Consider the following 26,748-nt stretch of genomic DNA (forward strand, 5'->3'; position numbering starts at 1 on the left):
AAGACAGTTTTCCATGGACAGAGGCGGCGGGGGAGTCACTGCCCCAGCTCCCCTCAGATCATTAGGCTCTCCTGGGGAGTGGGCAACCTGGATCCCGCGCATGTGCAGTTTGCAGTGGGGTTCGAGCTCCTGTCAGGGTCTGAAGTCACTGATCTGATGGGGGTGGGGTGGGGTGGCGGGGTTGGTTCGGTCTGTGATATGTGCAATGGGGAGTGGCTGTGGGTTCAGGTGGGGCTTCGCTGGCTGGCCAATGGCCTCCTCCTGTGCGGCCCAGTTCCTGGCTGGGTTGGGGGCAGCAGTTTTCCAGGACATTGTTACTGTGTTTATATTTGCCCCTTTTCTGCCCTGTTTGGATAGGGAGTACAGCTGATTGTGGCTAGCAAGTATGGAAATAGACAAATGAATTGACCAGCTTTGCTCTTTAGGAAACAGTTAACCAGAATTGGAAGAATGTCAGTGTTGCTCACTCTGTCATGTGTTGGTTCCCTTTTGGAAAGCCATGGGATAAGTACATTTACTAGTGAAAGACAATCTAGGGTATATTTTGCCTTCCTGGGTGTAACTATGAAGTTTAGTTTTAATATTTCCAAATTGTAGCGTAATTCTTTCATTAGGAAATGTTCTGTATGTACTTGTGTGTGCATGCGTGTGTTTTCATGTTTTATTCTGGGGACTGTTTGAAGGTGGGTTTAATCTATAACTGATATATGTGCTGTTTATTGTACCAACTTCTGTCTTTTCAGGAAAAGCTATTTCCAATGATGATGATGTTCAGAAAGCTGATGTATCTTCTACAGGACAGGGAGTTATTGATAAAGACTCCTTAGGACCACTTTTACTTCAGGCAAGTATAAAGACTTTAGCTGTCCAGTAAGCTGTGCTACACTCTGATTATATGATAAAGTGATAAAAAAAAATCAGTGAAATTTTGGTTAGGAAATGAGAACAAAGAGAAGACATTTGTTTCTGTGAGACAAAACTCAGTATTCTCGATATGATGGTAAAATGTTTTTATTTTTTTTTGAGTCAGGCACTTGCTCTGTTGCTTGGCTATAGTGCAGTGGCACCATCACAGCTCATTGTAGGCTCAAATGATCCTCTTGCCTCAGCCTCCCGAAGCTGGGACTACAGACCTGTGCTGCCATGCCCATCTAATTTTTCTGTTTTTTTTTGTAGAGATGGGGTTTCTCTTGCTCAGGCTAGTCTCAAACTCCTGGCCTCAAGCAATCCTCCCACCTTGGCCTCCCAGTGTGCTGGGATTATAGGCATGAGCCACCAAGCCCTGCCTAATATGTTCTTAAATTTACAATAAATATAAGTCAGGAGGACTTGCCCTTATAATAAATTATAGTTGCACACTGAGAAGGGGCACACACACAAATATAAAAATATAAAGAAGCAGGAGAGGAAAGGTAACCTACAATTTTACAAAGGTGACCAAATATTTCACAGAGGTAGTAATATTTAGGTACAGTCAGTTCTTCATATGTGTCGGTTCTGTACCACAGATTCAGCTGGCCTTGGATTGAAAATATTTGGGGGTGGGAGGAAGAAATAATAAAAAATACCAATAGGACAAAAAAAAACCAGTATAACAATTGTTTACATATCACTTACATTGTATTAGGTATTATAAGTAATCTGGAGGCCATTTAAAGTATATGGGAGGATGCTTAGGTTATATGCAAATATACCATTTTATATAAGGGACTTGACCACCCTTGGATTTTGGTATCCACAGGAGGTCCTGGAACCAATAATGCACAGATACTGAGGGGTGACTGTGTATTTTAGCTCAGACTTTTTTGTGTATTTTGCATGATCAGTCATATGGCCTACTATAGTTTTACCTTCTCCAGGAATTTTTAAGGCTTAAAAACATGCATTGTATTTATAAGTAGGTATCTTAAATAGATCTGATTAATCTATGGCACTTATAGAATGTTTCTCTTACTTCAAAGCAGGGGCTGAAACCGTTCATAAAGTTCACTTGCCAGTTTGTTTTTGTTTCAGTTAGTTTGTTCTACCTGCTTTTAGTTGATGAGTTTTAAATTCCTCTTTGCAAATTCTCATTAAGGTTAGCAGTTCCTGTAGCTTGACTTTCGCATCAAATGGAAAAGTGGGAAGAGCTAAGAATGATTTTCTTTCTCTTTCTTCCTCTTGTTTTTTTTTGTTTGTTTGTTTGTTTGAGATAGGGTGTCACTTTGTTGCCTGGGCTAGAGTGCACTGTCGTCATGATAGCTCACTGCAACGTCAGACTCTTGGGTGCAAGTGGTCCGCCTGCCCCAGACTCCTAAGTAGCTGGTAGTACAGGCATGAGCCACCACGCCTGGCTGATTTTTCTATTTTTTTGTAGAGAGGAGAGTCTTGCTCTTGCTCAGGCTGGTCTCGAACTCGTGGCCTCAAGCAATCCTGCCACCTCAGGCTTCGAAAGTGCTAGGATTACAGGCATGAGCCACTGTGGCAGGCCAATTTTCTTATTTTTAAAAGTACCTTTGAAGATATAATTCTTTTTTTTTTTTTTTTTAGAGACAAGAGTCTCACTCTGTTGCCCGGGCCAGAGTGCTGTGGTGTCAGCCTAGCTCACAGCAACCTCAAACTCCTGGGCTCAAGCAATCCTTCTGCCTCAGCCTCCCAAGTAACTGGGACTACAGGCATGTGCCACCATGCCCGGCTAATTTTTTCTATATATTTTTAGTTGTCCAACTAATTTCTTTCTATTTTTAGTAGAGATGGGGTCTCACTTTTGCTCAGGCTGGTCTCGAACTCTTGAGCTCCATACGATCCACCTGCCTCAGCCTCCCAGAGTGCTAGGATTATAGGCGTCAGCCACTGCACCCGGCCTGAAGATATAATTCTTAGAAAAAATTAGATTAGATATTAATTCAGATTTTATGTTGACCATATTTGTTTTTTTTCCCCTAAATTGTTTTTTTAATTTTTTATAAGCCCTATGGTAATGGTACTAATGTTGATAGAATTAGTGGCCTATAGTTTGCAGTAATTGTTAAATCAACAGTAATTTTTAAAAATTCTACTTACTACTAAGGCTGCTGCTGTCTTAGTCTGCTAAGGCTACCATAACAAAATACCACAGACTGGGTGGCTTAAACAACAGAAATTTATTTCTTGTAGTTTTGGAGGCTGGCAGTCCAAAATCAAGGGCTTGGTAGGAATTGGTTTCTCCTGGTCTCTCATTGGCTTGTCACTGTCTTCACATGGCCTTTTCTCTGTGTGCATATCCCTGGTTTCTCTTTCTCTGCCTTTATAGGGATACCAGTTATTTTGGATTAGGGCCCCATCCTTATGACCTCATTTATCCTTAATTATTAACACTTCCTTGAAGGCCCTATCTCCAAATCCAGTCACATTGAGGGTTAGGGCCTCTGCTTAAGAATGCGGGTGGATTGGGTGGTATCCAGTTCTGTTAACAGCCTGTATTAACATATCCCATTTTAGGCTTTGGATGGTTTCCTGTTTGTGGTGAATCGAGACGGGAACATTGTATTTGTGTCAGAAAATGTCACACAATACCTGCAATATAAGCAGGAGGACCTGGTTAACACAAGTGTCTACAGTATCTTGCATGAAGAAGACAGAAAGGATTTTCTTAAAAACTTACCGAAATCTACAGGTAGGGTCTTAATGTGGATTTTTAAATTGTTAGTTTTTTTTTCCTTGAATATATTTCTTAGAAAATTGAATGCACCTTTTAGGAAGCCAAGTGATCAAACTTGTATAGAAAGGCGTGTGGTTAATAGCAAAATTTTCAGGCTTTTTGGCACAGGGGGCCCATTCGTTGTCTGTGGCTACTGTATCTTGCTCTGTAAACCTATATCTTGCTCTTACTCTATAATCCTATTTTTCTCTCCTCAATAAACCTCATTTTGTGCTTAAAAAAAAAGGAAAAATTTTCAAATGTGGCCTCAGTGAATTCAAACTTTGGTATACACTTTATAGGGCCAAAATATACAGTGAATTACAAACTATACAACAAGATTTCTGTTGAAATTATTCAAATATTTTGTATATTGTCACACTGAAATGGTAGTGTAGACATTACTGTGAAAACACGTGTAATGAGGAAATGCTGCTTGAATTCTTGATGATGGTCATAGACTAACCAACTTTGTTTTCCAAAGTTAATGGAGTTTCCTGGACAAATGAGACCCAGAGACAAAAAAGCCATACGTTTAATTGCCGTATGTTGATGAAAACATCACATGATATGCTGGAAGACATAAACACCAGTCCTGAAATGCGCCAGAGATACGAAACAATGCAGTGCTTTGCCTTGTCTCAGCCACGAGCTATGATGGAGGAAGGGGAAGGTAAGAGCAATCACGTGTTTGTGATGTTTATTAAACCAATAGCAGCTGAACTTTCATTGTTGTAACTCTTCTTACAAGAATTCTATGTCCTTGCTCACCTACTGAACAGACATATCCAAAAGTTAAGTACAATTCTTACCTGATTAAATTTTTATCGTAGATTTGCAATCCTGTATGATCTGCGTGGCACGCCGCATTACTACAGGTGAAAGAGCATTTCCATCAAATCCTGAGAGCTTTATTACTAGACATGATCTTTCAGGTAAAAACTGTGTGTTTTTTCATTTTGGAAATTTTTATAAGAGTTAACTGTTTCCACAGTCTGTGCTATCACGTAAATGCCTACACCTACTGTAGTGAATACTTTACACATATTAATTCTCATAGCTGTAAAAGAATTTCACTAAAACCTCTGGCAATTTGAGTTGGGTTTGTTTGGTACTTAAATTCCCTAAATAAATTAAAAAATAAATGTAGAGTCACCTAGCTTTCTCTCCAAATAGCATTTTGCATCAGAATTTATTTCTTTTATTTCAAACTTCAAATCCATTTGTCATAAAGAAACACGTTTTCAAAAATATAAGTAAGTCAGTGAGAATCACTGGGAGTAATTCTTGACACCAGTGTGAGTTTCAATCTTGGTCTGTCATTTTTTGACCATGGGAATAAAGAGTTCAAGACATTGCAATTGATAAGGCACATTGATGAAATTAAATGTGGTGGCAATATTATTTATATTTACCTTCAGGGTCACATTTGTGGTCATCTAACCGTAAATGGTGATGTCAAGGGTTTGTCATATATGCTGTATCTGAGAGATGAGGAAACAGAGGTTGGGTTATTGTCCAAGATCATGGCTAATAAGAGAATTTGCATCTGATTTTAAAAAGCCTGTACTGGCCGGGCATGGTGGCTCATGCCTGTAATCCCAGCACTTTAAGAGGCCAAGACAGGAGGATCCCTTGAGACCAGGAGTTTGAAACCAGCCTGGGCAAGCGAGACCCTGTCTCTACCGAAAAAAATTTGTGCTCTTGTTTTGTATAGCACTAGAATTTTTACTCACAATGTGGACCCTCAATAAGTGATTTGATAAGAATGGAATAGGTTTAAATAAACGTAAAACATAGCTAGATAGCTGTTAGTAGGTATGTGTATATATATATAATATGTATATATAACATACACATACATCTACAATACCTTATTGTGAAAATTAGCTATTTTCACATTCAACCATTTTATGCCAGGTTCAGTCACCTGTTTTGAAGCTGAGATTAATTTTCACAGATGAAAAAAAATTAGCAAAAAGCTACTTGACAATTCAAAATACAATCTGTTTACACCGATAGATATTACTTTATACTAGAAAGTTTTCTCTATATTTGTTCACTTTCAGATAAACATGGTGACAGCAATTTTTATGTGTTATGTGATCCTTTTGGAGTATGTCTCTCTCTACACCTGTTAAGATTTGGGAGTTTTAATTTTCTCCTAAATAACAGTAACATTTGTTACCGAAAATATGAAATAAAACATCTTTAAGCAGTTTAGCAAGTACTATCTTTAAAAAAAATTATTTCTTTAGTATTTTCTCTTATTATATTAATAAAAGCAATATATTTATTATAAAAGTTAGAAATTACTAAGCAAGAAAAATCAAATGCTTTTGTCTGGTTAACCTCTTTTAAGACTGAGATTTGGCTTACCATAGTTACAGTTGGTGCCTTCCACTTGCTGTCCATTATTTTATAGGAGGTTTGTTGCACTCAGTCCTTTCTTAGTGTCTGGAGAGATTTTATCCTCTGTCCTTGATATGTTTCATTCAACATACTTTTTCTGAATATCTATTTTGTGTTTGTCATGTGGCTCAGGGCTAAGCTCAGGAGAGGCAGTTGAGGACAGATCTTCCCTATTTTGGGCACTGGTACACAGGTGTTTACTGTTTCTGGAATGCATTTGTCCCTTCCACAGTCATTTTTTAAATTTACTAATAAGATTTTTTGTCACTATTAAAAGTCTGAATTTAAACAGATTTTTGGGCTGATGGCTTATCTCCACCAGCTCATTCAACATTAGTGCCTTTTTCATCCTCGGTAGCTTTTCTGGGATGACTTTTCACTGTGAAGCTCCGTGAGTTTTCCCAATTCAAACTTAGTTTTCCTCAGTATTTTTACTTTTCTAATGAACATATCATGGAGAGGATAAATAGATCAACAAGCTTTCTTTTTAAAATGTCTTTCCCAATCTGTCCCGAATAAGTTTATTGACATTTCTTTCAAGTCATTTGTCTGTACCTCTTGGGTCCTGATTTCTGTCTTTGGGATTTAGCAGACCTGTTGGTGCTGAGTATAAGAGATTGCCTGGATTGGAGTATTGCACTTTTTAGTAAAATCTACACAGAACAGACAAAATAGATAACTATTGGTAGTTTTGATGTCAACATGAGCTTCATAGTCTGCCATTTTTCACCTTGGAGCACATTTTGTTCTGGGCAAATTCCATGCCATGGAAGTTGGTCACACAGTTTTTGCCCCAGACATCCTCAATAAATAATTTGAATTTTCTAAATGCAACGTCATCATTCTACAGATTACCAAGGTTCACTTCAAAAACAGTTCTTGAGGCTATCAGATGCAATTTTGGTTATTTGAGCTCTTTTGACCAGTATGTTTTTGGTTGAACATAGCTAATACCTTCACGTCATACCAATCTCTTTTAGAAAATGGATTAACCACTTTCTTCCTAGCTCCCTTTCTGCCACTTTTTATGAGGCACTTGTGCTTGCCAACCACCCTGGTGCTGCTCAGAGTGAAAAGACCTAACCAGTTTTCAAGGACCTTCATGCATTCATGCAACCTTCTTTAACTTTGTAGCATTTTGGAGTATGTATATTTGGTGTCTTCAATGTCTGTTTTTTTTCTGGAAACAGGGTCTTGCTCTGTTGCCTAGGTTAGAGTGCAGGAGCATCACCATAGCTCACTGCAACCTCAAACTCAGGCTTGAGTGATCCTCCCACGTTTGCCTCCCAAGTAGTTGGGACTACAGGTGCCCACTACCACACCTGGCTAATTTTTTAAACTTTTTGCAGAGACGGGGTCTTGCTATGTTGCTCAGGCTGATCTAGAACCCTTGGCCTCAAGTGATCCTCCCACCTCAACCTCCCAAAGTGATGGGATTACAGGTGTGAGCCACCATGCCTGGCCTTCAGCTTATTTAATATTAAGCAAAAGTAGTCAGAAACTTCCAGAATTACGGAAATGAGTATTTGGTTAACCCTCCCAGTTTAGGTTTTAAGTGTACAAAAATGTGATCACTTGTTGGATGCAAAAAATTATCACTGTTAGCTGTTTAGGCAAGTGTTTTTTCTTGCTTTATAATTGCAGGGACAGAATATCTTCAGATGAACAGTTTTACTCCTATATTTTATTTTTTTTTTCCTTTAAATAGAAATGAGCTTAAGGTTATCTGGGCATGTTATATTCTATATGTTCAGAAAGTAAAATGAGTTGTGTGATACAGTTATATTCTGTACTTCATCTGGGAAAGCACTGTTTCTCTATACTCACATACCACTTCTGACACCAGATGTGTGAATTTTTTTCTATACTGACCAGTTCTCTCATATCAGCTGGGTGCCCTACAATTTCAGTTCTGATATTGTCTATCTGGAGTTAGCATCAGGCCCTGAAAGTTTAAGGGCTCAATCCCATAAGATTGCCTGCACTTCAGATGCCAATTGCAAGTCTGGGGCTTCTGTGCTTCTGATCGACTGACTATAAATCAGGCGTGACCCTCCTCAGGTTTGATGATTTGCTGGAATGACTCAAGAAATCAGGGAAACACTTTACTCATGTGTACTGGTTTATTATGGAAGTTACAACTTGGAAATAGCCAGGTGGAAGGTGTATAGGGCAGGGTATTGGTGGGTGGGAACGGGGCTTGGAATTTCTGTGCCCTCTCTGGGCTTGCAGCCCTCGTAGCACCCAGTGTGTTCACCAACTTGGAAGCTCATCAAAGCTCTTGTTCAAGAGTTTTTATAAAGTTTAATCTCCAGGCGCCCCACCCCCACCCATCAGGGGGTAGGGCTGAAAGTTCTAATCCTTTAATAACTTGGTCTTTGTGGTGACCAGCCCCATCCTGACATGACCTAGGAGCCCCACCTTGAGTAACCTCATTAGCATAAACACAGGTGTTTTCACAAAGGAAAGAGACTGTTTGTGAATAACTAAAAGATACTTTTTTACTCAGGAATTTCTGAGGATTTTAGGTGGGTACTCTGTGCCAGGAACCTGGACAAAGACCAAATATGTTATTATACCCCACAGCAGAACTTGTAAATGTCAGAGAATCCTGCCAGCACTGTGTCCTTAAGGAGAAAAGTTCTGGATATAGTAGAAATTTGGATTAGAGAAGGTGGAGCAAAGATTTAGTGTCTTTTATTTTTCAATGCTAAGCCATGTGTAGGCAGCCAATAAATACTTCTGGGCTAGTTTTAAATTTTTATTTTATTTTCTGTTTAATAGGAAAGGTTGTCAATATCGATACAAATTCACTGAGATCATCCATGAGGCCTGGCTTTGAAGATATAATCCGAAGGTGCATTCAAAGATTTTTTAGTCTTAATGATGGGCAGTCATGGTCCCAGAAACGTCACTATCAAGAAGGTAAAGAATTTTTTGTTGTTTTTATTTTTTAATTTTTTAGAGATGGGGGTCTTGCTATGTTGCCCAGGCTGGACTCAAATTTCTGGGCTTAAGCAGTCCTACCCCCTCAGCCTCTCACGGAGCTGGAACTACAGGCATGTACCACTGTGCCTGGCTTTGGGGTTGATTCTTGATCTTGTTTGTGATCATGTTTGATATACTATAAAGCAGTGGTCCCCAATCTTTTTGGCACCAGGAACTGGCTTCATGGAAGACAATTTTTCCACAGACTAGTGGGCAGTGGAGGGAGGCAGGAGGTGGATTCGGGATGATTCAAGTGCATTACATTTATTGTGCGGTCAGACTTCTCTGATAATGATATTCTGTATTTGCAGCCACTCCCCAGTGCTAGCATCACCGCCTCAGATCATCAGCCGTTAGATTGTCATAAGGAGTGTGCGCAACCTAGATCCCTCGTGTGCGCTGTTTACAGTAGAGTCCGAGTTCCTATAAGAATCTAATGTCTCCACTGATCTGACAGGAAGCAGAGCTCAGGCAGTGTGATGCGAGTGATGGGGAGTGGCTGTAAATACAGATGAAGCTTTGCTCACTGCTCACCTCCTGCTGTGCGGCCCAGTTCCTAACAGGCCACGGACCTCGGTACCAGTCTGTGGCCCAGGAGTTGGGGACTACAGCTATAAAGCACAAACTGTACATACAACTATAGTTGTTTTGTTGGTGTGGGATAGTAGAATAATTCCTGAGCATTCTTATTTTAGCCTGTTTATAATTTTGGTGCAGGTCTAGTCTTTATTAAAAAGTTGTACTTGAAGTGTATTTCTTTCCTCTCCTTCCCTATATGTATTTGTTTTGCTGATTGCAGTTACTAGTAATGGGATATTTTCCTCAACAGCTTATATCCATGGCCATGCAGAAACCCCATTGTATCGATTCTCGTTGGCTGATGGAACTATAGTGACTGCACAAACAAAAAGCAAACTCTTCCGAAATCCCGTAACAAATGATCGTCATGGCTTTGTCTCAACTCACTTTCTTCAGAGGTAATGATAGATTACTGTATAGTCTCATATTAAATGTAACAGTGTTCTCGAAATGCTTTATTGTTAGAATAAAAAAGGGAAAAATGAAAAAAAAATGGTTACATATACAAGGCCTTTGAAAAGAGGGGAGGAGAAATGTAGTGAAGAAAAACAGGGGAGGTAGATGGCTAGATTCTGATGTGTTTTCTTTAAGGTTTTATTTTTATATGGAAGTGAGTATTTCTTAAATAATTACTTTATGGGAAAGCTGGGAGATGGGAGGGCTAGTGGATAAAAGGGCATATAAAATCTGATTATCTCTGTTACCTTTTATTTCTAATGATGTATAGCTATAGGGTCTGAATTTAAAATGTGAAGGTATACTTTAAAGGATGATGTCTGGGTACATTGGTTCACGCCTATAATTCTAGCAATTTGGGAGGCTGAGGTGGGAGGATTGCTTGAGGCCAGGAGTTTGAGACTAGCCTGGGAAACATAGCCAAACATAGCTAAAAAAATAAATAAAAAATAAATAAATAAATAAATAAATAAATAAGCAAGCCAGGAATGGTGGTGCACACCTGTAGTTCCAGCTACTTGGGAGGCTGAGGCAGGAGGCTAGCTTGAGCCCAGGAGTTCGAGGCTGCAGTGAGCTATGATCATCCTGCTGCACTGCAGCCTGAGTGACAGAGCTAGACCCCGTCTCATTTTCAAAAGACAAAAAAACATAGTAACTATTGATGTTGATATTGGTAAATAGGAAACTCATGAAGGATATTCACCCATTAACTATTTTGAGTAATTTGTAGGCACCTCCAGGTTAATCCCTAGATATGTGGCAGCTCTAGTAAAGTTCAGCTAGGATTCCGTTTAGCATAGCTATTGGTCCCTCACTCTACCATGGTGTTGTGACTCATTTAGTTTCTGTGGCTTATTAAAAAAAATGTTGTTAGGTTAATAATTGATCAATATCTAGATTGGAATTATCACTAGGTATTGGAATGGGACCTAAGAAGTTAAGTTCCTAGGTAATTACTTTATCTTTTTTTTAAAATCTGTGATTCAGGGCTTTAATGCATGTCTGTAATTTTTAAGTAAAAGTTTCATGTTTTTTTTTTTTTTTTTTTTTTTTTTGCAGAGAACAAAATGGGTATAGACCAAACCCAAATCCTGTTGGACAAGGCATTAGACCTCCTGCAGCCGGATGCAGTAATTCAGTAGGTGGCATGAGCATGTCGCCAAACCAAGGCTTACAGATGCTAAGCAACAGGGCCTATGGCATGGCAGATCCCAGTGCCACAGGGCAGATGAGTGGAACTAGGTATGGGGGCTCCAGTAACATAGCTTCACTGACTCCTGGGCCAGGCATGCAGTCACCATCTTCCTACCAGAACAACAGCTATGGGCTCAACATGAGTAGTCCCCCACATGGGAGTCCTGGTCTTGGCTCCAACCAGCAGAATATCATGATTTCTCCTCGTAATCGAGGGAGTCCAAAGATGGCTTCACATCAATTTTCTCCTGTTGCAGGTATTTATATTGGCATTTCCTTTTCTTTTTTTCCAAGTAATTCTTTTCTTTCCATACTTCTGTAATTCTTTTGAAGTTAATTCGTTTTATAGTAGAAACTGGAGAATTAAATGTTGTTTTGTTATGGTGTCTGGTAGTCTAATTCTTTTCCTAACTTTTTTCCAAATCCAGGTGTGCACTCTCCCATGGGATCTTCTGGTAATACTGGGAGCCACAACTATTCCAGCAGCTCTCTCAGTGCTCTGCAAGCCATCAGTGAGGGCGTGGGGACTTCTCTTTTATCTACTCTTTCATCACCAGGCCCCAAATTGGATAACTCTCCCAATATGAATATAACCCAACCAAGTAAAGTAAGCAGTCAGGACTCTAAGAGTCCCCTAGGCTTGTATTGTGACCAAAATCCAGTGGAGAGTTCAATGTGTCAGTCAAATAGCAGAGATCACCTCAGTGACAAAGAAAGTAAGGAGAGTAGTGTTGAAGGGTCGGAGAATCAAAGGGGTCCTTTGGAAAGCAAAGGTCATAAAAAATTACTACAGTTACTTACCTGTTCTTCTGATGACCGGGGTCATTCCTCCTTGACCAATTCCCCACTGGATTCAAGTTGTAAAGACTCTTCCATTAGTGTCACCAGCCCCTCTGGAGTCTCCTCGTCGACATCTGGAGGAGTGTCCTCCACATCCAACGTGCATGGGTCACTGTTGCAGGAGAAGCACCGGATTTTGCACAAGTTGCTGCAGAATGGGAATTCGCCAGCTGAAGTAGCCAAGATTACTGCAGAAGCCACTGGGAAAGATACTAGCAGTACAACTTCTTGTGGGGAAGGAAATGTCAAGCAGGAGCAGCTAAGTCCTAAGAAGAAGGAGAATAATGCACTTCTTAGATATCTACTGGACAGGGATGATCCTAGTGATACACTTTCTAAAGAACTACAACCCCAAGTGGAAGGAATGGATAGTAAAATGAGTCAGTGTAGCAGCTCCACTGTTCCTAGCTCAAGTCAAGAGAAAGACCCTAAAATTAAGACAGAAACAAGTGAAGAGGTAATTTGTTTTCTGTATATTCCAGCATAGTCATTGTGTTTCATTATTTTGTTTCTGTGTTAGATGATGTGTTATATGCAGATTCTTTTGATTTTCTTTTAATACACAAATTCTTGTCCTTCATTTTAGGCTTATTTAATGAAAGTTTTAAGTCTTGAGCTTTTGTTTTCTTATTCTTTTGGGTATTAGTAAAGTATATTACGATGCAGTTTAGAAATATCAGATGTGTATGTTTTAAAATGTGACTGCAACTCTTCAGTAACAATGAAATTTTGTTCATGGAGATGTTTATTGTTGGAGTAAGTAGATTGGGTCGTTAAGGATATGGTAGAAGTAATCAGGAAAAACACTTGTATTAAACAACATAATTTTGATTTTTACCAAAAAAATCAAGTTTCATGTACAAGATGACATAGTATATAAGTGTTTCCCAAACTCTGCTTGAGAAACACTATTCTAGGAGATGTTAATATGCACCTGAGCAAATGAAAGGCTTGGAGAACTCTTTGATAAAGTTATGATAGAATATGGGCTTGACTTTGTTTAACCTAGTGTTTGGCAAATTTTTTTTTTTTTTGAGACAGAGTTTCACTCTGTTGCCCTGGGTAGAGTACAGTGGTGTCATCATAGCTAACTGGATCCTCAAACTCGCAGGCTCAAGTGGTCCTCCTGCCTCAGCCTCCCAAGCAGCTGGAACTACAGGCATATGCCATGACACCAGCTAATTTTTCTATTTTTAGTAGAGACAGGGTCTTGCTCTTGCTCAGAGTGGTCTCAAACTCTTGAGCTCAAGCAATCCTCCTGTCTTGGCCTCCCAGAGTGCTAGGATTATAGGCATCAGCTACTGTGCCTGGCCTGGCAAAATTTTTTGACCAAAGCTCCCACCCCTGCTTTTTATTTTTGAGAGAGAGGCTCGCCCGGTCTCCCCAGCTAGGGTGCAGTGGTGTGATCGTGAATTCACTGCAACTTAAACTCCTGGGCTCAAGTGATCTTTCTGCCTCAGCCTCCCAAAGTAATTGGGACTAAGGGCACATGCCACCACGCCTGGCTAATTTTTTCCATTTTTAGTAGAGACAGGGTCTTGCTCTTGCTCAGGCTGGTCTTGAACTCCTGAGCTCAAATGATCCTCCTGCCTTGGCCTCCCAGAGTGCTAGGATTACAGGTGTGAGTCATTGTGCCCTGTCCCAAAAGCCCTTTTTTAGAGCATGCCCATGAATATCTTGTCCCTTATATTATTAATCACACTTGTTTTCAAGAGGTATGCTGCATACATGCAGACATCTCTGTCAGCTAATGATCAGTGCATTGCTAGTGACTGATGTTAGCTCAACAATATCCTATGGTTTGAGAATTAAATGTCTACTGTAAATTTAAAAAAAATGCCCCTTTGAAAGGACTAAATCTGGTGATTTATTCTCAGTAGTTTAAACTGTTCTTACTTTTAAGGAGGAAGATTAGGGGTGGGAGTCATAATAAACCAGCCTTTAAGTTGGGCATTGTCATTTCAGGTAATTATTGTATTTTATTATTATCCATTTCATATATTTTCTTCTGATGAATATGCTTATGCCTATCTAATTATGTACACAGGTTAAGTTTTAAAATTTTATTTTTAGGGATCTGGAGACTTGGATAATCTAGATGCTATTCTTGGTGATCTGACGAGTTCTGACTTTTACAATAATTCCATATCCACAAATGGTAGTCATCTGGGGACCAAGCAACAAATGTTTCAAGGAGGTAACTCGCTGGGTAGGAAAGAACTAGATTTTGTTCTTGCTGCCTTTGAAACTTTTCTTCACACTGGTCTGCACTCTTACGCTAAGACCAGATATGTACAGCTTTTGCAACTTCAGAATATATACCCTGCCTCTCAGTTTCCTGTACTAATTTATAATGTATGTGTTTTAAAAAACTTCTTGGACATTTTCCTGTTTCTTAAGAATTATTTAAAAATTTCCCTGTTGTAACTAATATGCCAGCAGTCATGGCACTTACAGGCAAATGTTCATCTTTGATTATTCCAGATGAGTAGTAAGTACTAGGGCATATATTTTCTCAGCCACAAAGAACTGGATTAACAAGCAAACAAGGCTATAGACTAAAACCTGTTCTTTGATGCTTATATAATCTCAATTAATCATGAGAGTTTCTTCTTTGGTGTTTGCTAGTTCTTATCTAACCTCTGTCTTCTTGCTGTGCGTTTATTCATTCATCAATTTTACAAGAGTATGTTGTGTGTATCATTTGAGAAGAAGTAATTCACAGTTATCCAAAATGGTGGTTATTAATTTTCAGTGGTACTATTTCCTAAACTGAAATAGATAGTCAGATAAATCAAGTAGATTGGAAAAAGAAAAAGAAGGTTAGGAGGAAATCTTACATTTTATTTCTTGTTTGATTAGAAAGCAACTTAGCCGGTTATATTTATTATAAAGTTAGAATAAATATACTTAATATGTACACATATGGAAGAACTTCCAGAAATTTGAAACACTGGTAAAATTTTCAGTATTAAGCAAAGCAGAATGTTAATGACCATATCAGGCTACAGAAGAGTGAAGAGTGCCTAATACTTCAGCCAATACTGACATTGTTGTTTCTACTTTATTTGGAATGTGAGGCTTTTTTTTTTTTTGGCTTAGCATTTATTTTGTAAAGAAAAAGACATTCTTGGGTGGGGAAGGGTGGTGTTTATGTCTTGTACTTGATTATGTGTTGAATCATCAGGAGATACTTACGTATTATGCTTCTGTGTTTTCAGCAGGTTTGAGAAGTCCACAGTCTGTGCAGTCCATTCGTCCTCCGTATAACCGAGCAGTGTCTCTAGATAGCCCTGTTTCTGTTGGCACCAGTCCTCCCGTAAAGAATATTAGTGCTTTCCCTGTGTTACCAAAGCAACCCGTGTTGGGTGGGAATCCAAGAATGATGGATAGTCAGGAAAATTATGGCGCCAATATGGGTATGTTATTTCTAATTAGTATTTATGATAATTTCTTTTGGGAAAAGCAAATTTAAAATACTTAAAGCCATAAGTAATTGGGAGTAAGTAATAAGTTCTTGAATAACATTAATATAATATTTATTCCATGAGTATCCTTCATTTATTTTATCCTTCCTTATGTAAACTCTTTTTTTCTTTTTTACTTGAAGTATTAGGAGATAGAAGGTGGCAAATAAATATAGCCTCTGAAAGGAATTGTTCTAGTTATTAACTAAAAAGTAAAGTTACACAACTATTTTGGAGGACATAAGATAAAATATTACTTTAAAACCAGAATGACTGAACAGTTAGGTGAAAAAACCCCAGGTGAAATAGGAAAGGGAAATGGATTTAAGAATAATTTGAATTGCAGCAGTGATCCATCAGTCCTAGATGCTTCTGCTCTCTGAATGTCTTGAATCACATTGTTTTTTTTTTTAATCTGTCTTCACTGAAATCTCAAAGGAGCATTCTCACAGCACTAGATAATAGTTGCCTTTTTTTTTTTTTGAGACAGAGTCTTGCTCTGTTGCCCGGGCTAGAGTGAGTGCTGTGGTGTTAGCCTAGTTCACAGCAACCTCAAACTCTTGGGCTTAAGCGATCCTCCTGCCTCAGCCTCCCGAGTAACTGGGACTACAGGCATGCACCACCATGCCCAGCTAATTTTTCTATATATATTTTTAGTTGGCCAGATAATTTCTTTCTATTTTTAGTAGAGACGGAGTCTCACTCTTGCTCAGGCTGGTCTCGAACTCCTGACCTCGAGCGATCCACCTGCCTCGGCCTCCCAGAGTGCTAGGATTACAGGCGTGAGCCACTGTGCCCGGCCAATAGTTGCCATTTTGTTAGGATTCAAAATTTCATTCCAGTAGCCATCAGGATCTTGAATAAATGCCAGGACTTTCATTTTTACATCATCAGGCTTCTTCACAGATTTGACTCCCAGTTCTTTAGATCTTTTACAAGCACCGTGTACGTCAGGAACAGCAACTGCAATGTGACCAAATCCTTGAGGGTCTGAGTTGCCACTGTGGTAACTCTGGGTCTCATTATCTTCTGTGTCCCAATTGTATGTCATCTCCAGTGTAGCTTTTCTGGAGAATACCTATGCTACTTTTTCTTCTTTATCTTTGGGGATGTCATTTTTATCCTCATGAGCCAAGAAATAGAGTGAAAATTTCATAGTAGGAAAATCTAATTTTCAGAGTAGTGTCATTCCAAGGGCTCTAGTATAAAAATCCAGTGACTTGTTAGGATTCTTAATTTGTCGCATGGTCTGCTGCAGTAGAAAATCTTTGGTGCTGGGGTCCACATTGGAGCAGCAATTGAGGGCGCTGGACACGGACTGTGGTTCTGCCGTAGCAGTGCTGCTGCATCACGGGTGATGGGACTCGGGAACAGACCAGTCAGCTACACACTCAGCCTGGCCCCTGTCTGTAAACTAGAGTTTTTTGGTCTAAGATATTTTCTAACCTGTAATGAATCTGTGGTAATAGGGGCCTTTTGAAAGGTCTCCACAGTTGGTCAGCCCTAGTCTTATGTTGACAAAGTGCTCTTCTGTCCTGGCTAGTGTTATGTATAATGGCTGTACCTATATAAGAAGGATTTCATTATAATATGGAAAAGGCCTTATCATTTCTACCTGTTTTAGGTGGACCAAATAGAAATGTGACTTTGAATCAGACTCCTTCCACAGAAGACTGGGGCTTACCAAACTCAAAGGCCAGCAGAATGGAACCTATGAATTCAAACTCCATGGGAAGACCAGGAGGAGATTATAATGCTTCTTTACCCAGACCTGCAATGGGTGGCTCTATGCCTACCTTGCCTCTTCGGTCTAACAGCATACCAGGTGCAAGACCAATGTTGCAGCAGCAGCAGCAGCAGCAGCAACAGCAGCAGCAGCAGCAGCAGCAGCAGCAGCAGCAGCAGCAGCTGCTTCAAATGAGTAAGTGTCCCCTTCATAAAAAATGAAAATATGTGTTTCAGAGTAACTTTTTGCTGTTGGTTTATTTGAAAATTTATGTTTTCTTTTTGCTCCCTCAGGGCATAGTGAGATTCCCATGGGAATGGGGGTCAATCCCTATGGCCAAGCAGCAGCATCTAACCAACCAGGTTCCTGGCCAGATGGCATGTTATCTATGGAACAAGGTCCTCACGGGACTCAAAATAGGTGGGGCTGTATCTTGTGACTCTGTAGAAAATCTTAGCTTTGGGTTATCTAGAAACGAGTCAGAGCACAGGAACAAACCTGAAAGAGAATGAGAAAAATTCCCTATGATTGAGTTAATTGGTTACCCTCTGATTATTTCTTGGATAATGGTGTGTAAAAATGAGGCTGAGGCGGCAAGCAGTGGTATTCACAGGAGAGGGAGGAGATAGAACTCTATTGTTCAGCTGTCAGGACCAGTCAGTGGTCAAACCTCTGAGAGCCTGTCTGTGAGATGACTGTTTTTTGTAATGTTAATTTCATGACAAGGGGGGATAGATTAGCACCAGTTTGACAAGATAAGTATGTGTTTCGATGGTTTTATAAATGTTGGTCAGAGGATAAGTCTCAGTTTTCCAGAAAATTTATTTTAAAGGTTTGGATAATTCTTTTCTAAAGTTATTTAAAACATTTCAGTGATGATGGTGGGAGTGAACTATAGCACCTTTAAAAATTTTTGTAAAAGAAAAATTTGTGGATTAAGTCTGTATTTCATTTTTATTTAGGTTAGTAACTTATTTGCGTGGAAGAGGCCACTGTCATTGTCAAATCTAACCCCAATTCTACAATAAATTATACAAAGGAAAAATAAACCAATCTATTGAATAGACAGCTATGTAACTACATGAGTTATTAACTTGAATGCTTTCAAGTTCACAGAATTTTTCTGATGCAGGATAAATGTCTCACTTCATGCCATTTTATGTGTTGGAGAATTGTGGCAACTTGCTGTGGGTGTGTGTGGGGTTTGCATTATATTACACTTGCCAGTGTGAGCTCTGTGGGCCAAGTAAAACAAACAGTGATTGTGGCATTTCTCAAGACTCAAATCATGATAGCTCAACATTTCTATCCTTTCTCCTTTTCTTTTGATTTCCCCAATTTTTAAGTAATATAACTACTACTCATGCACATTCTTGTCTTGAAAAGAATACCCTCTCCCATCCTTTCCATCCCTCCTTCCCAAATCTCTGCTATCCCCCAAATGCCTGAGATTCGACAGTTAGATTTTGGTGGTGGGATTGGGGGTGTCAGCTATATATGATGGTCTAAAATGACCTGGTAAAGCTTTAAAATTGTGTACTTTAAATATAAATTGATGCCATTCATACTTTTCTACTACTCAGGTTATTATTTGTACTTGTAGTATGTGCGTTATTGTTCTTTAAAAATACTGTTCATAGTTCTGTGATCTATTATCATTTTTTAAAAGAGAGAAAGCACCATTGAAACTAATTTCAAGTCTCTTTCTAGGCCCATTCTTAGGAATTCCCTGGATGATCTTGTTGGGCCACCTTCTAACCTGGAAGGCCAGAGTGATGAAAGAGCATTATTGGACCAGCTGCATACTCTTCTGAGCAACACAGATGCCACAGGCCTGGAAGAAATTGACAGAGCTTTGGGCATTCCTGAGCTTGTGAATCAGGTAGGTTACATTAACCTGGAAGTAGGAGAATGTATGTTTGCATGTGCTTATGTGTGTATGTGTGTATGCACATTCATCAAGCCATGTATAAGAATGTGTATCTTTCCTAGTACTTGTATTATATCACTACATTCATGAATACCAGTATTAAGTTTAGAGAATATACTTATGATTATGGTATTATTTCCAGGAACCTAGTATTTAATACAGATGTCAAATTTTAGGAAACTATAGAAATGTTTTAGCGAAACTACTATACTCTTTGTAAATGCTACTTTTTATTTATGTTAGCGTTCTCATTTTTATAACACTCTTTCTCTACTACTTACGCAACCAGTATGTACTCTCAGAAGGCAAGCTTTTTTGTTAAACAAAACTCATTTACCATGGTAAATCTGAACATCCTAGTATCATCATCTCCTGTTCCTATCTCATACCCAGCCTTATGAAAATATGCCATTGACAAATCTGTATTTTTGAAACAGACAAATTTTGTAGTGGCTGTTTTTATTTAAAGGGTGTATGGGGGCACTGTATAGGTCTGTGCATTCAACAACAAGTAGATCATCAGGGGCTTCTCAGTCTTTGTTGAGGAGATGACGTGTACATAAGGAAGTACACTATAGTGTGGCAGACACTGTCATAGAACGTTTTAAAGGGCAAATGGGACACCTCCAGGGGTACCAATGACATGTGACGCTGGCCCTGAGGAGCTGTTTCTAACTCTGGGGGTGTGTGTGAGGGTTACACAGAGACCAAAAAGCTTGAACTGCCTTTTAAAATTTTAATTTAAGCTGGAAATTGCTTGGTTTGTCCTGATGATAAAATACTTACTGGTCATTATTTAAAATTTTGACAATTGCAGAAAGTACATAAAGTTTAAAATTTTCTGTAATACTGACACAGAGAAAATCATTATTAACTTTTTAGTGTATATCATTATGCATCACTTAGTAATGGGGATATGTTGTGAGAAATGTGTCATTAGGTGATTTTTGTCATTGTGTGAACTGTATACAGTGCCTAGATGGTATACCTTAGTGCTCCTAGGCTACAAACTATATAGCATGTACTATACTGAATACTATAGGCAACTGTAATACAATGGTAAGTATTTGTGTGTCTAAACATATCTAAATCTAGAACTAACGTACAGTAAAAAGAGCATGATATAATCTTATGGAACCACTGTCATATATGTTGTTCATCATTGACTGAAATGTCATTATATGGTGCATGACTAATGTTTTTACATTTAAAAAAGGTATGTGTGTAGGCTGGGTGCAGTGGCTTATGCCTGTAATCCTAGCAGTTTGGGAGGCCCAGGTGGGAGGATCACTTGAGGCCAGGAATGCAAGTAGCCTATGCAACATAGCGAGACCCCGTTTCTACAAAAATAGAAAATTAGCCGGGCATGGTGGCATATGCCTGTAGTCCCAGCTACTTGGGACTTCTGAGGTGGGAGAATGATTTGAGCCCAGGAGTTTGAGGTTGTATTGAGTTAAATGATGACACCTCTGCACTGTAACCAGGACAATAGAATAAGACCCTGTCTCCAAAAAACAAAAAGTATATGGTCAAATATTTGACTATATATTTTTTTAAAAGTGATAATTGACTTTAAAATACTCTTGTAACTAGTTTTAGTTTATGAAAGTCATCATTGTTAGTCATCTTTATACGTTTAATATATACATCTTCAATTTTAATGGCCAAATATTATTATATTAAACACAGTATATTTTAACCAGTCCTTTACTGATGAAAATATAAATTATTCCTCAAAATTTATTATTATTATTATTATTATTGTTTTTGAGACAGTCTCACTCTTTTGCCTGGGCTAGAGTGCCACGGCGTCACCTCGGCTCGCAGCAACCTCAAACTCCTAGGCTCGAGCCATCCTTCTGCTTCAGCCTCACTGGTAGCTGGGATTACAAGCGCACACACCACCATGCCCAGCTAATTTTTTCTATTTTTAGTAGAGACAGGGATCTTGTTCTTGTTCAGGCTGGTCTTGAACTCCTGAGCTCAAGTGATCCTCCCGCCTTGGGCTCCCAGAGTGCTAGGATTATAGGAGTCAGCCACCATACCCTGCTAATATTTTTTATTACTAACAGTTCTATTAATTACTCATGTCTCATTCACTTATTCTATTTCCTTAGATAGTAATGGAATGCAAAAGAAAGGATTAGTGGGTTAGAGTGTGAGGCTATTTTAAAGATTTTGCTACTTATTTTCAGGTGGTTTTCCTGAAAAATTAAACACTAGCTACTTTTCCACAGGAGTATGATATTCCTCATATCTTCACCAGTGCTGAGTTGGCGTAGCTCAAATCGATGAAAGAACACACATGAGCAAGTGATTAAACAAATATTGGGCATGATTATTTTTAAAAATCTTTGCCAATCTGATTGGCAAAAAAATCTAGAAAGTTTTAGATTATATTTCTTTTATTTGCAAGATTGAACAACTTTTATGCTTATTGGCCATTTATATACATTTTTATAGTTTTCTGATGGGTTTTTATTGTTGATTTGCACAAGTACTTCGTGTATATTTGGTTATTGATTTTGTTTGTTTATTAATTCAACAAATATTTATCTCCTATATGCCAATCAGTTTTCTATTAGAGGCTGAGGGAGAATAGTGAGCAAATTAGTTCCTTCTTTCAAATATCACATCCCTCTGGGCAAGGCACAGGCCAGGCAGGGAACCACTTGGAAGTAGATACGGTGTAGTAGAGGCTGTGAGGAGAGGCATCTGGTACTCTGAGACTGTATCTGAAAGGGCAGCCTGTTCTGTAGGCGGCAGTGGTGGTGGGGTGTTGGTTATCAGAAGGGACTTGTTTTTAGTTTTGTTCTTTAGTTTAATAAGGTTTATGTTCTCAAATCCAGGATGATGAGATAAAGAATAACTGGGGACTTACTTGAATGGTCAAGAAAGCTCTTTTTGGGGGAGATGACACCAGAAGGATGAGAAGGAGCTAGCTATGCAAAGAGCTAGGGAAGAATGTTCCAGAAGAGGTACAGCAAACTCAAAAGTCCTTAGGTAGTAAAGATCTTAGGGGTTCTAGGGAATAACTGAAAGTCATTGAGAGCAGAGGGAGGGAGAGTGATACAAAATGATGGCAGAGAGGTAAGTGGAGGCCAGGTTCCACAAAGCCATCTTAAGAAGTCTAGGATTTCTCTGGTATATTAGGAAGAATTTTAGGAATTTAGAGATGAGACCTGCTTTCGTTTTTTGTTATAACTTTTATTTTTAGCAAAGCAATCATTTGTAACTTAAAATGATATGGAAATATCTTTATTGAAGAACCACAGTCACTTGTCCCACTCTGAGGTAGTGAAACGCAACTCTTTATTTTGGTGATATTTCTAAGTAATATGCTTATGCAAGTATTTCTTTATCAACTTCAGTCTATATCTGTTGACTTCCTGATATGGTAATTGATTACCCATGCATAGTCCCTTATCTGAGAACTTTGGGGTAAGAAATCAGGCATTTTTGGATTCTAGAAAAGTAGCATGGTACATTTGTACCATATATTACATGATACTCCTGGTTTGATCAATTGTATAGTTTTGGGCACTAGCTTGTGATCAAATATGCTAATACTTCTGCAGCAAAATATGTAGTCATACTAAGTGTGATATAAAGAGATGTATTGCTCGTGTAAAAGTTTAGGTCAGGTTTTGCCGTTAAATGCATTTGTTGCTAATGAAAAGCTTTTTGTACTTTGAAATTTTAGATAAGAAATTGTGGGTCTGTTTTATCCTCCCTTGCCCCCAGAACACACACTCACAGGTATACCATACACATGGGCTTGTGCTCTCTCTGTATATCCCCAGGTTAATTATATCTTTTGTTGTGGTGAGGTAGTCAATATTTAGATTATTTTATCTTATTGCTAAGCCAAGTGTAGCACATATATATGTATGTACATATATATATATAATGTGTATATGTATATTTTTAAGTTAGTAATTGTCTTCTCTTTATTTGCTTTATTTCTATGTACTTACTGCTAATTCTCCCCAGATACTTGATGAAAGTATAAAATTTCTCTTTTTTTCTTCACACATTCAGGCACATTAAATAATCTATCAATTCCTTCCTTCCCTCCTGTAGTTCTGTTTTACTCTGTCCTTGTGAGGCAGATCTAGAAATTAATAATTGTCATTGTTCTCCTATGTTGGATCCCCTAGTTACTTGAATCTCAGTCATCTTCTTTCTTGATTTACTCTTTGTTTTGCTGAAGCACAACTTCTATTAACTTCTGTCTCCACTGCATGAGATATGATGTTTTGGTCCTTGTGGGTCTGAAAATATCTTTATTCCACCCTCCTGCATGTCTGGCTTATGTATTAAATTCTAGGTTGAAATAATTTCCTCTTAGAATTTTAAAAGATTTCTTCTGGCATCCAGTGTTGCTATTGAGTTGTATTTTGTTTTGATTTCTGTTCTTCTACACATGAACCATTTATTCTCTTTGGGATTATTTAGGAACTTTTTATCTCTGAAATTTGATGATGCTGTATCTTGGTGTGGGTCTTGGTTCATTCATTCTGCTGTGTACTAGATGCATAGATATTCCCTTTGGTTTGGGGCAATTTTGGGTAAAATTTCTTTAATAATTTTATCTCTGCCATTTTTTTCCTGGCATTTCTTTTTTGGATTTCTGTCGACATATTGGGCGTAATATTGATTCTGTATTTTGTTTGAGTCACTTTCATATTGGAAGCTTTTATCAAGTATCTAGTGATCCTTGACTGTTTTTATATGTAAAGAATGATACATTAAAAAGCTGATCTTAAGCTATGCAGGTGTGAGCAGGATCAGTTGTTTTTACTGTGGGTGATTAGGTGGGGAGCTGCTTATTTCATGACTCCCCAAATTTCATCATGTAGAGTTCTCTACCATCACCCCTCCTACCCCCCTAGATCTGTATACTTTTTTCCTGGAGAAGATTGCCTGGCAATCTTTTATGGCCTGGTTACATTTTGGGAGCTGGGCTGAAGAGGCAAGTGGATGATCACATAGTGTGGCATATAAAATTATAAAATACAAAGTTTTATTAGAAATTATAAATATGTAAAATATAAAATTTCCCATTTCTAGCCTCTGCCTCATTCCTCTCCTCTCCTCTGCTTGGTGTCCCTGAACCCAGGCCCTCTGGGGGGTTAGGTGGAAGATATAGCCATTTGAGGGGTCAGGGGGCAAGCAGTGAGGTGGTTGACCCCCCTGCTCTGTACTCAGACTCCTAACCAATCCTCTGTTTCAGCACTGAACCCTCCTGATCCTCTACCAGCCCTAGCGGAGACTCTCATTAGTTCTGTGGGATACATTTGCTCAGTTTGCAGGCACCTAGGTCTAAATTCCTCTGCTCTGTTGAGTTGGTTCCTACTCTATTCACTTTCTAACTTTCAAATATTTATTGAAATATTTGATCTTGTTCCCTTCCTTATTTTTATTGTTTTGTGGATAAATACATCCCTTTAAATTCTTTATTGGCATTTTAGTAGGGTAGCAAGTGAATGGAGGTAAATATGCATGATAATCTGCCATCTTTCATTAAAAGTATGATTTGCTTTATTAAAATGTATCTTCTGCTGGGTGTGATAGTGTGTACCTGTAGTCCCAGCTACTGGGGAGGCTGAGGTGGGAGGAGTGCTTGAGCCCAGGAGTTTGAGGTTGCTGTGAGCTATGATCATGCCACTGCACTCCAGCCTGGGTGACAGAGCAAGACCTTGTCTCTTAAAAAAAACTATCTCCAATTGCTATCTGGAGGAGGGAGTTGGTATGATGGGACAAAGTAGAAGCACAGATGTCAGTTATGACAAGAGTCCAGTAGTTTTCATGGAAAGAAGGGAAGGATACACAGCATGCCCTGGAGGAAAAACTGACGCGACTTGGTAGACCATGTGTATGTGCATACACAAGTGTGCACATGCCTGGAAAGGAAGAATGTGAAGAATCAAGATTGCTGGCTTTTACTTCTGGGGTGGTGAATGGTGTTGCCATGTACAGTCATCCCTGGGTATCTGTAGGGGATTGGTTCCAGGATCCCTGAGAGTACCAAAGTCCGAGGATGCTCAAGTCCCTTATATAAAATGGTGTGGTGTTTGCATATAACTTACTCACATCCTCCCATATACTTTAAATAATTTCTAGATTATGTATAATACCTAATACAATGTAAATGCTATGTAATAGTTGTTATACTGTATTGTTTAGGGAGTAACGACAAGGAAAAAAAAATCTATATATATTCAGTACAGGTGAAACTGCCCTTTTTTCCCCAGGATATTTTTGATCCCCAGTTGATTGAATCCATGGATGCAGAACCCATGGATACGGAGGGCTGACTGCATTGTGATACAGGGCAGATTGGAGAACAAGGCTTTTTGGGGGGAAGGGCTTCTGGGAATCACAACTTCTGTTTTCTGCATGTTAAGTTTGAAATCCCTGAGACATCCAGGTAAAGATGTTAAGTAGGCATTTCCATAAGCAAAATTAAGAGTTCAGAGAAGGCCCGGAGTGGTGGCTCACGCCTGTAATCTGCACCCTGGGAGGCTGAGGCGGGTGGATCATTTTAGCTCAGGAGTTCGAGACCAGCCTGAGCAAGAGCGAGACCCCGTCTCTACTAAAAATAGAAAGAACTTATCTGGACAACTAAAAATATATATAAAAAATTAGCTGGGCATGGTGGTGCATGCCTGTAGTCCCAGCTACTTGTGAGGCTGAGGCAGGAGGATCGCTTGAGCCCAGGAGTTTGAGGTTGCTGTGAGCTAGGCTGACGCCACGGTCTCAAAAAAAAAAAAATATCAGAGATATTTGGGCTGCAGACAAAAATTTGATAATTACCACCAGTGGATGAAAGCACCTAAGTAGAAAGTGTGTGTGTGTATAAAAGAAAGTATATATCGAGATTAAAAATCAAAAGAAAGTGCCAAGCACCATGGAAGTTACATACTGGTGAGAGAAGAAAAAACAGAGCAACTCTTGGGTCATTTTCATAAAATAATTTCTTCCCAAATTACATGACCCCAAGTTTACCTTACATAATACTATGTTCATTTCCTTGTCTTTTTAGACTATTAAAAACTACCTTCTCAGGCTAGCACTCTGGGAGGCTGAGGTGGGAGGATTGCTTGAGCTCAGGAGTGTGAGGTTGCTGTGAGTTAGGCTGATGCCACGGCACTCTAGTGCAGGCAACAGAGCAAGACTTTGTCTCAAAAACAAAAAACAAAACAAAAACTACCTTCTCAAAAATAATTATCAGGAAATATAGCAATAGGGAAATGCTTTATTTCATATATATGAAATATGCCTACATATATATATATATATATATATATATATATATATATATATATATATATATATATATAAAAGAGTGTGTGTGTGTATATATAAATGAGAGGTATGAGAAAATACAGTGGAGTGAAGGATGCTTTAAGGCGAGACTTGTCAAGGGTTTTGACTGAGTGCTTGCCATTCCATGCCCATGGATGAAAAGATAAAGGTGAATGCAGTACCTGAC

The 26,748-nt window shown here is 38.8% G+C and overlaps 1 protein-coding gene and 1 pseudogene across 17 annotated transcripts in view; one reads left to right on the forward strand and one right to left on the reverse strand.

The window, feature by feature from the left end:
- Nucleotides 1-26,748, forward strand: part of NCOA3 (nuclear receptor coactivator 3) — a 125,755-nt gene that overhangs the window by 92,666 nt on the left and 6,341 nt on the right. For 9 of the 17 annotated variants that reach the window (XM_045528510.1, XM_045528511.1, XM_045528512.1 and 6 more), the window contains 13 exons: nucleotides 744-844; nucleotides 3,460-3,634; nucleotides 4,143-4,331; nucleotides 4,492-4,593; nucleotides 8,855-8,995; nucleotides 9,888-10,035; nucleotides 11,153-11,544; nucleotides 11,716-12,584; nucleotides 14,201-14,336; nucleotides 15,349-15,546; nucleotides 17,219-17,515; nucleotides 17,614-17,740; nucleotides 19,031-19,202. In XM_045528510.1, the coding sequence (XP_045384466.1) occupies nucleotides 744-844; nucleotides 3,460-3,634; nucleotides 4,143-4,331; nucleotides 4,492-4,593; nucleotides 8,855-8,995; nucleotides 9,888-10,035; nucleotides 11,153-11,544; nucleotides 11,716-12,584; nucleotides 14,201-14,336; nucleotides 15,349-15,546; nucleotides 17,219-17,515; nucleotides 17,614-17,740; nucleotides 19,031-19,202 (3,047 nt within the window). The remainder of the gene's footprint in view (nucleotides 1-743; nucleotides 845-3,459; nucleotides 3,635-4,142; nucleotides 4,332-4,491; nucleotides 4,594-8,854; nucleotides 8,996-9,887; nucleotides 10,036-11,152; nucleotides 11,545-11,715; nucleotides 12,585-14,200; nucleotides 14,337-15,348; nucleotides 15,547-17,218; nucleotides 17,516-17,613; nucleotides 17,741-19,030; nucleotides 19,203-26,748) is intronic. The other 8 variants (XM_045528514.1, XM_045528523.1, XM_045528524.1 and 5 more) reach the window with 3 other exon arrangements.
- LOC123622805 lies at nucleotides 15,853-17,178 on the reverse strand (annotated as a pseudogene).

Source organism: Lemur catta, chromosome 17, assembly GCF_020740605.2.
Source record: "Lemur catta isolate mLemCat1 chromosome 17, mLemCat1.pri, whole genome shotgun sequence".
In the NCBI taxonomy this organism is placed as follows: Eukaryota; Metazoa; Chordata; class Mammalia; order Primates; family Lemuridae; genus Lemur; species Lemur catta.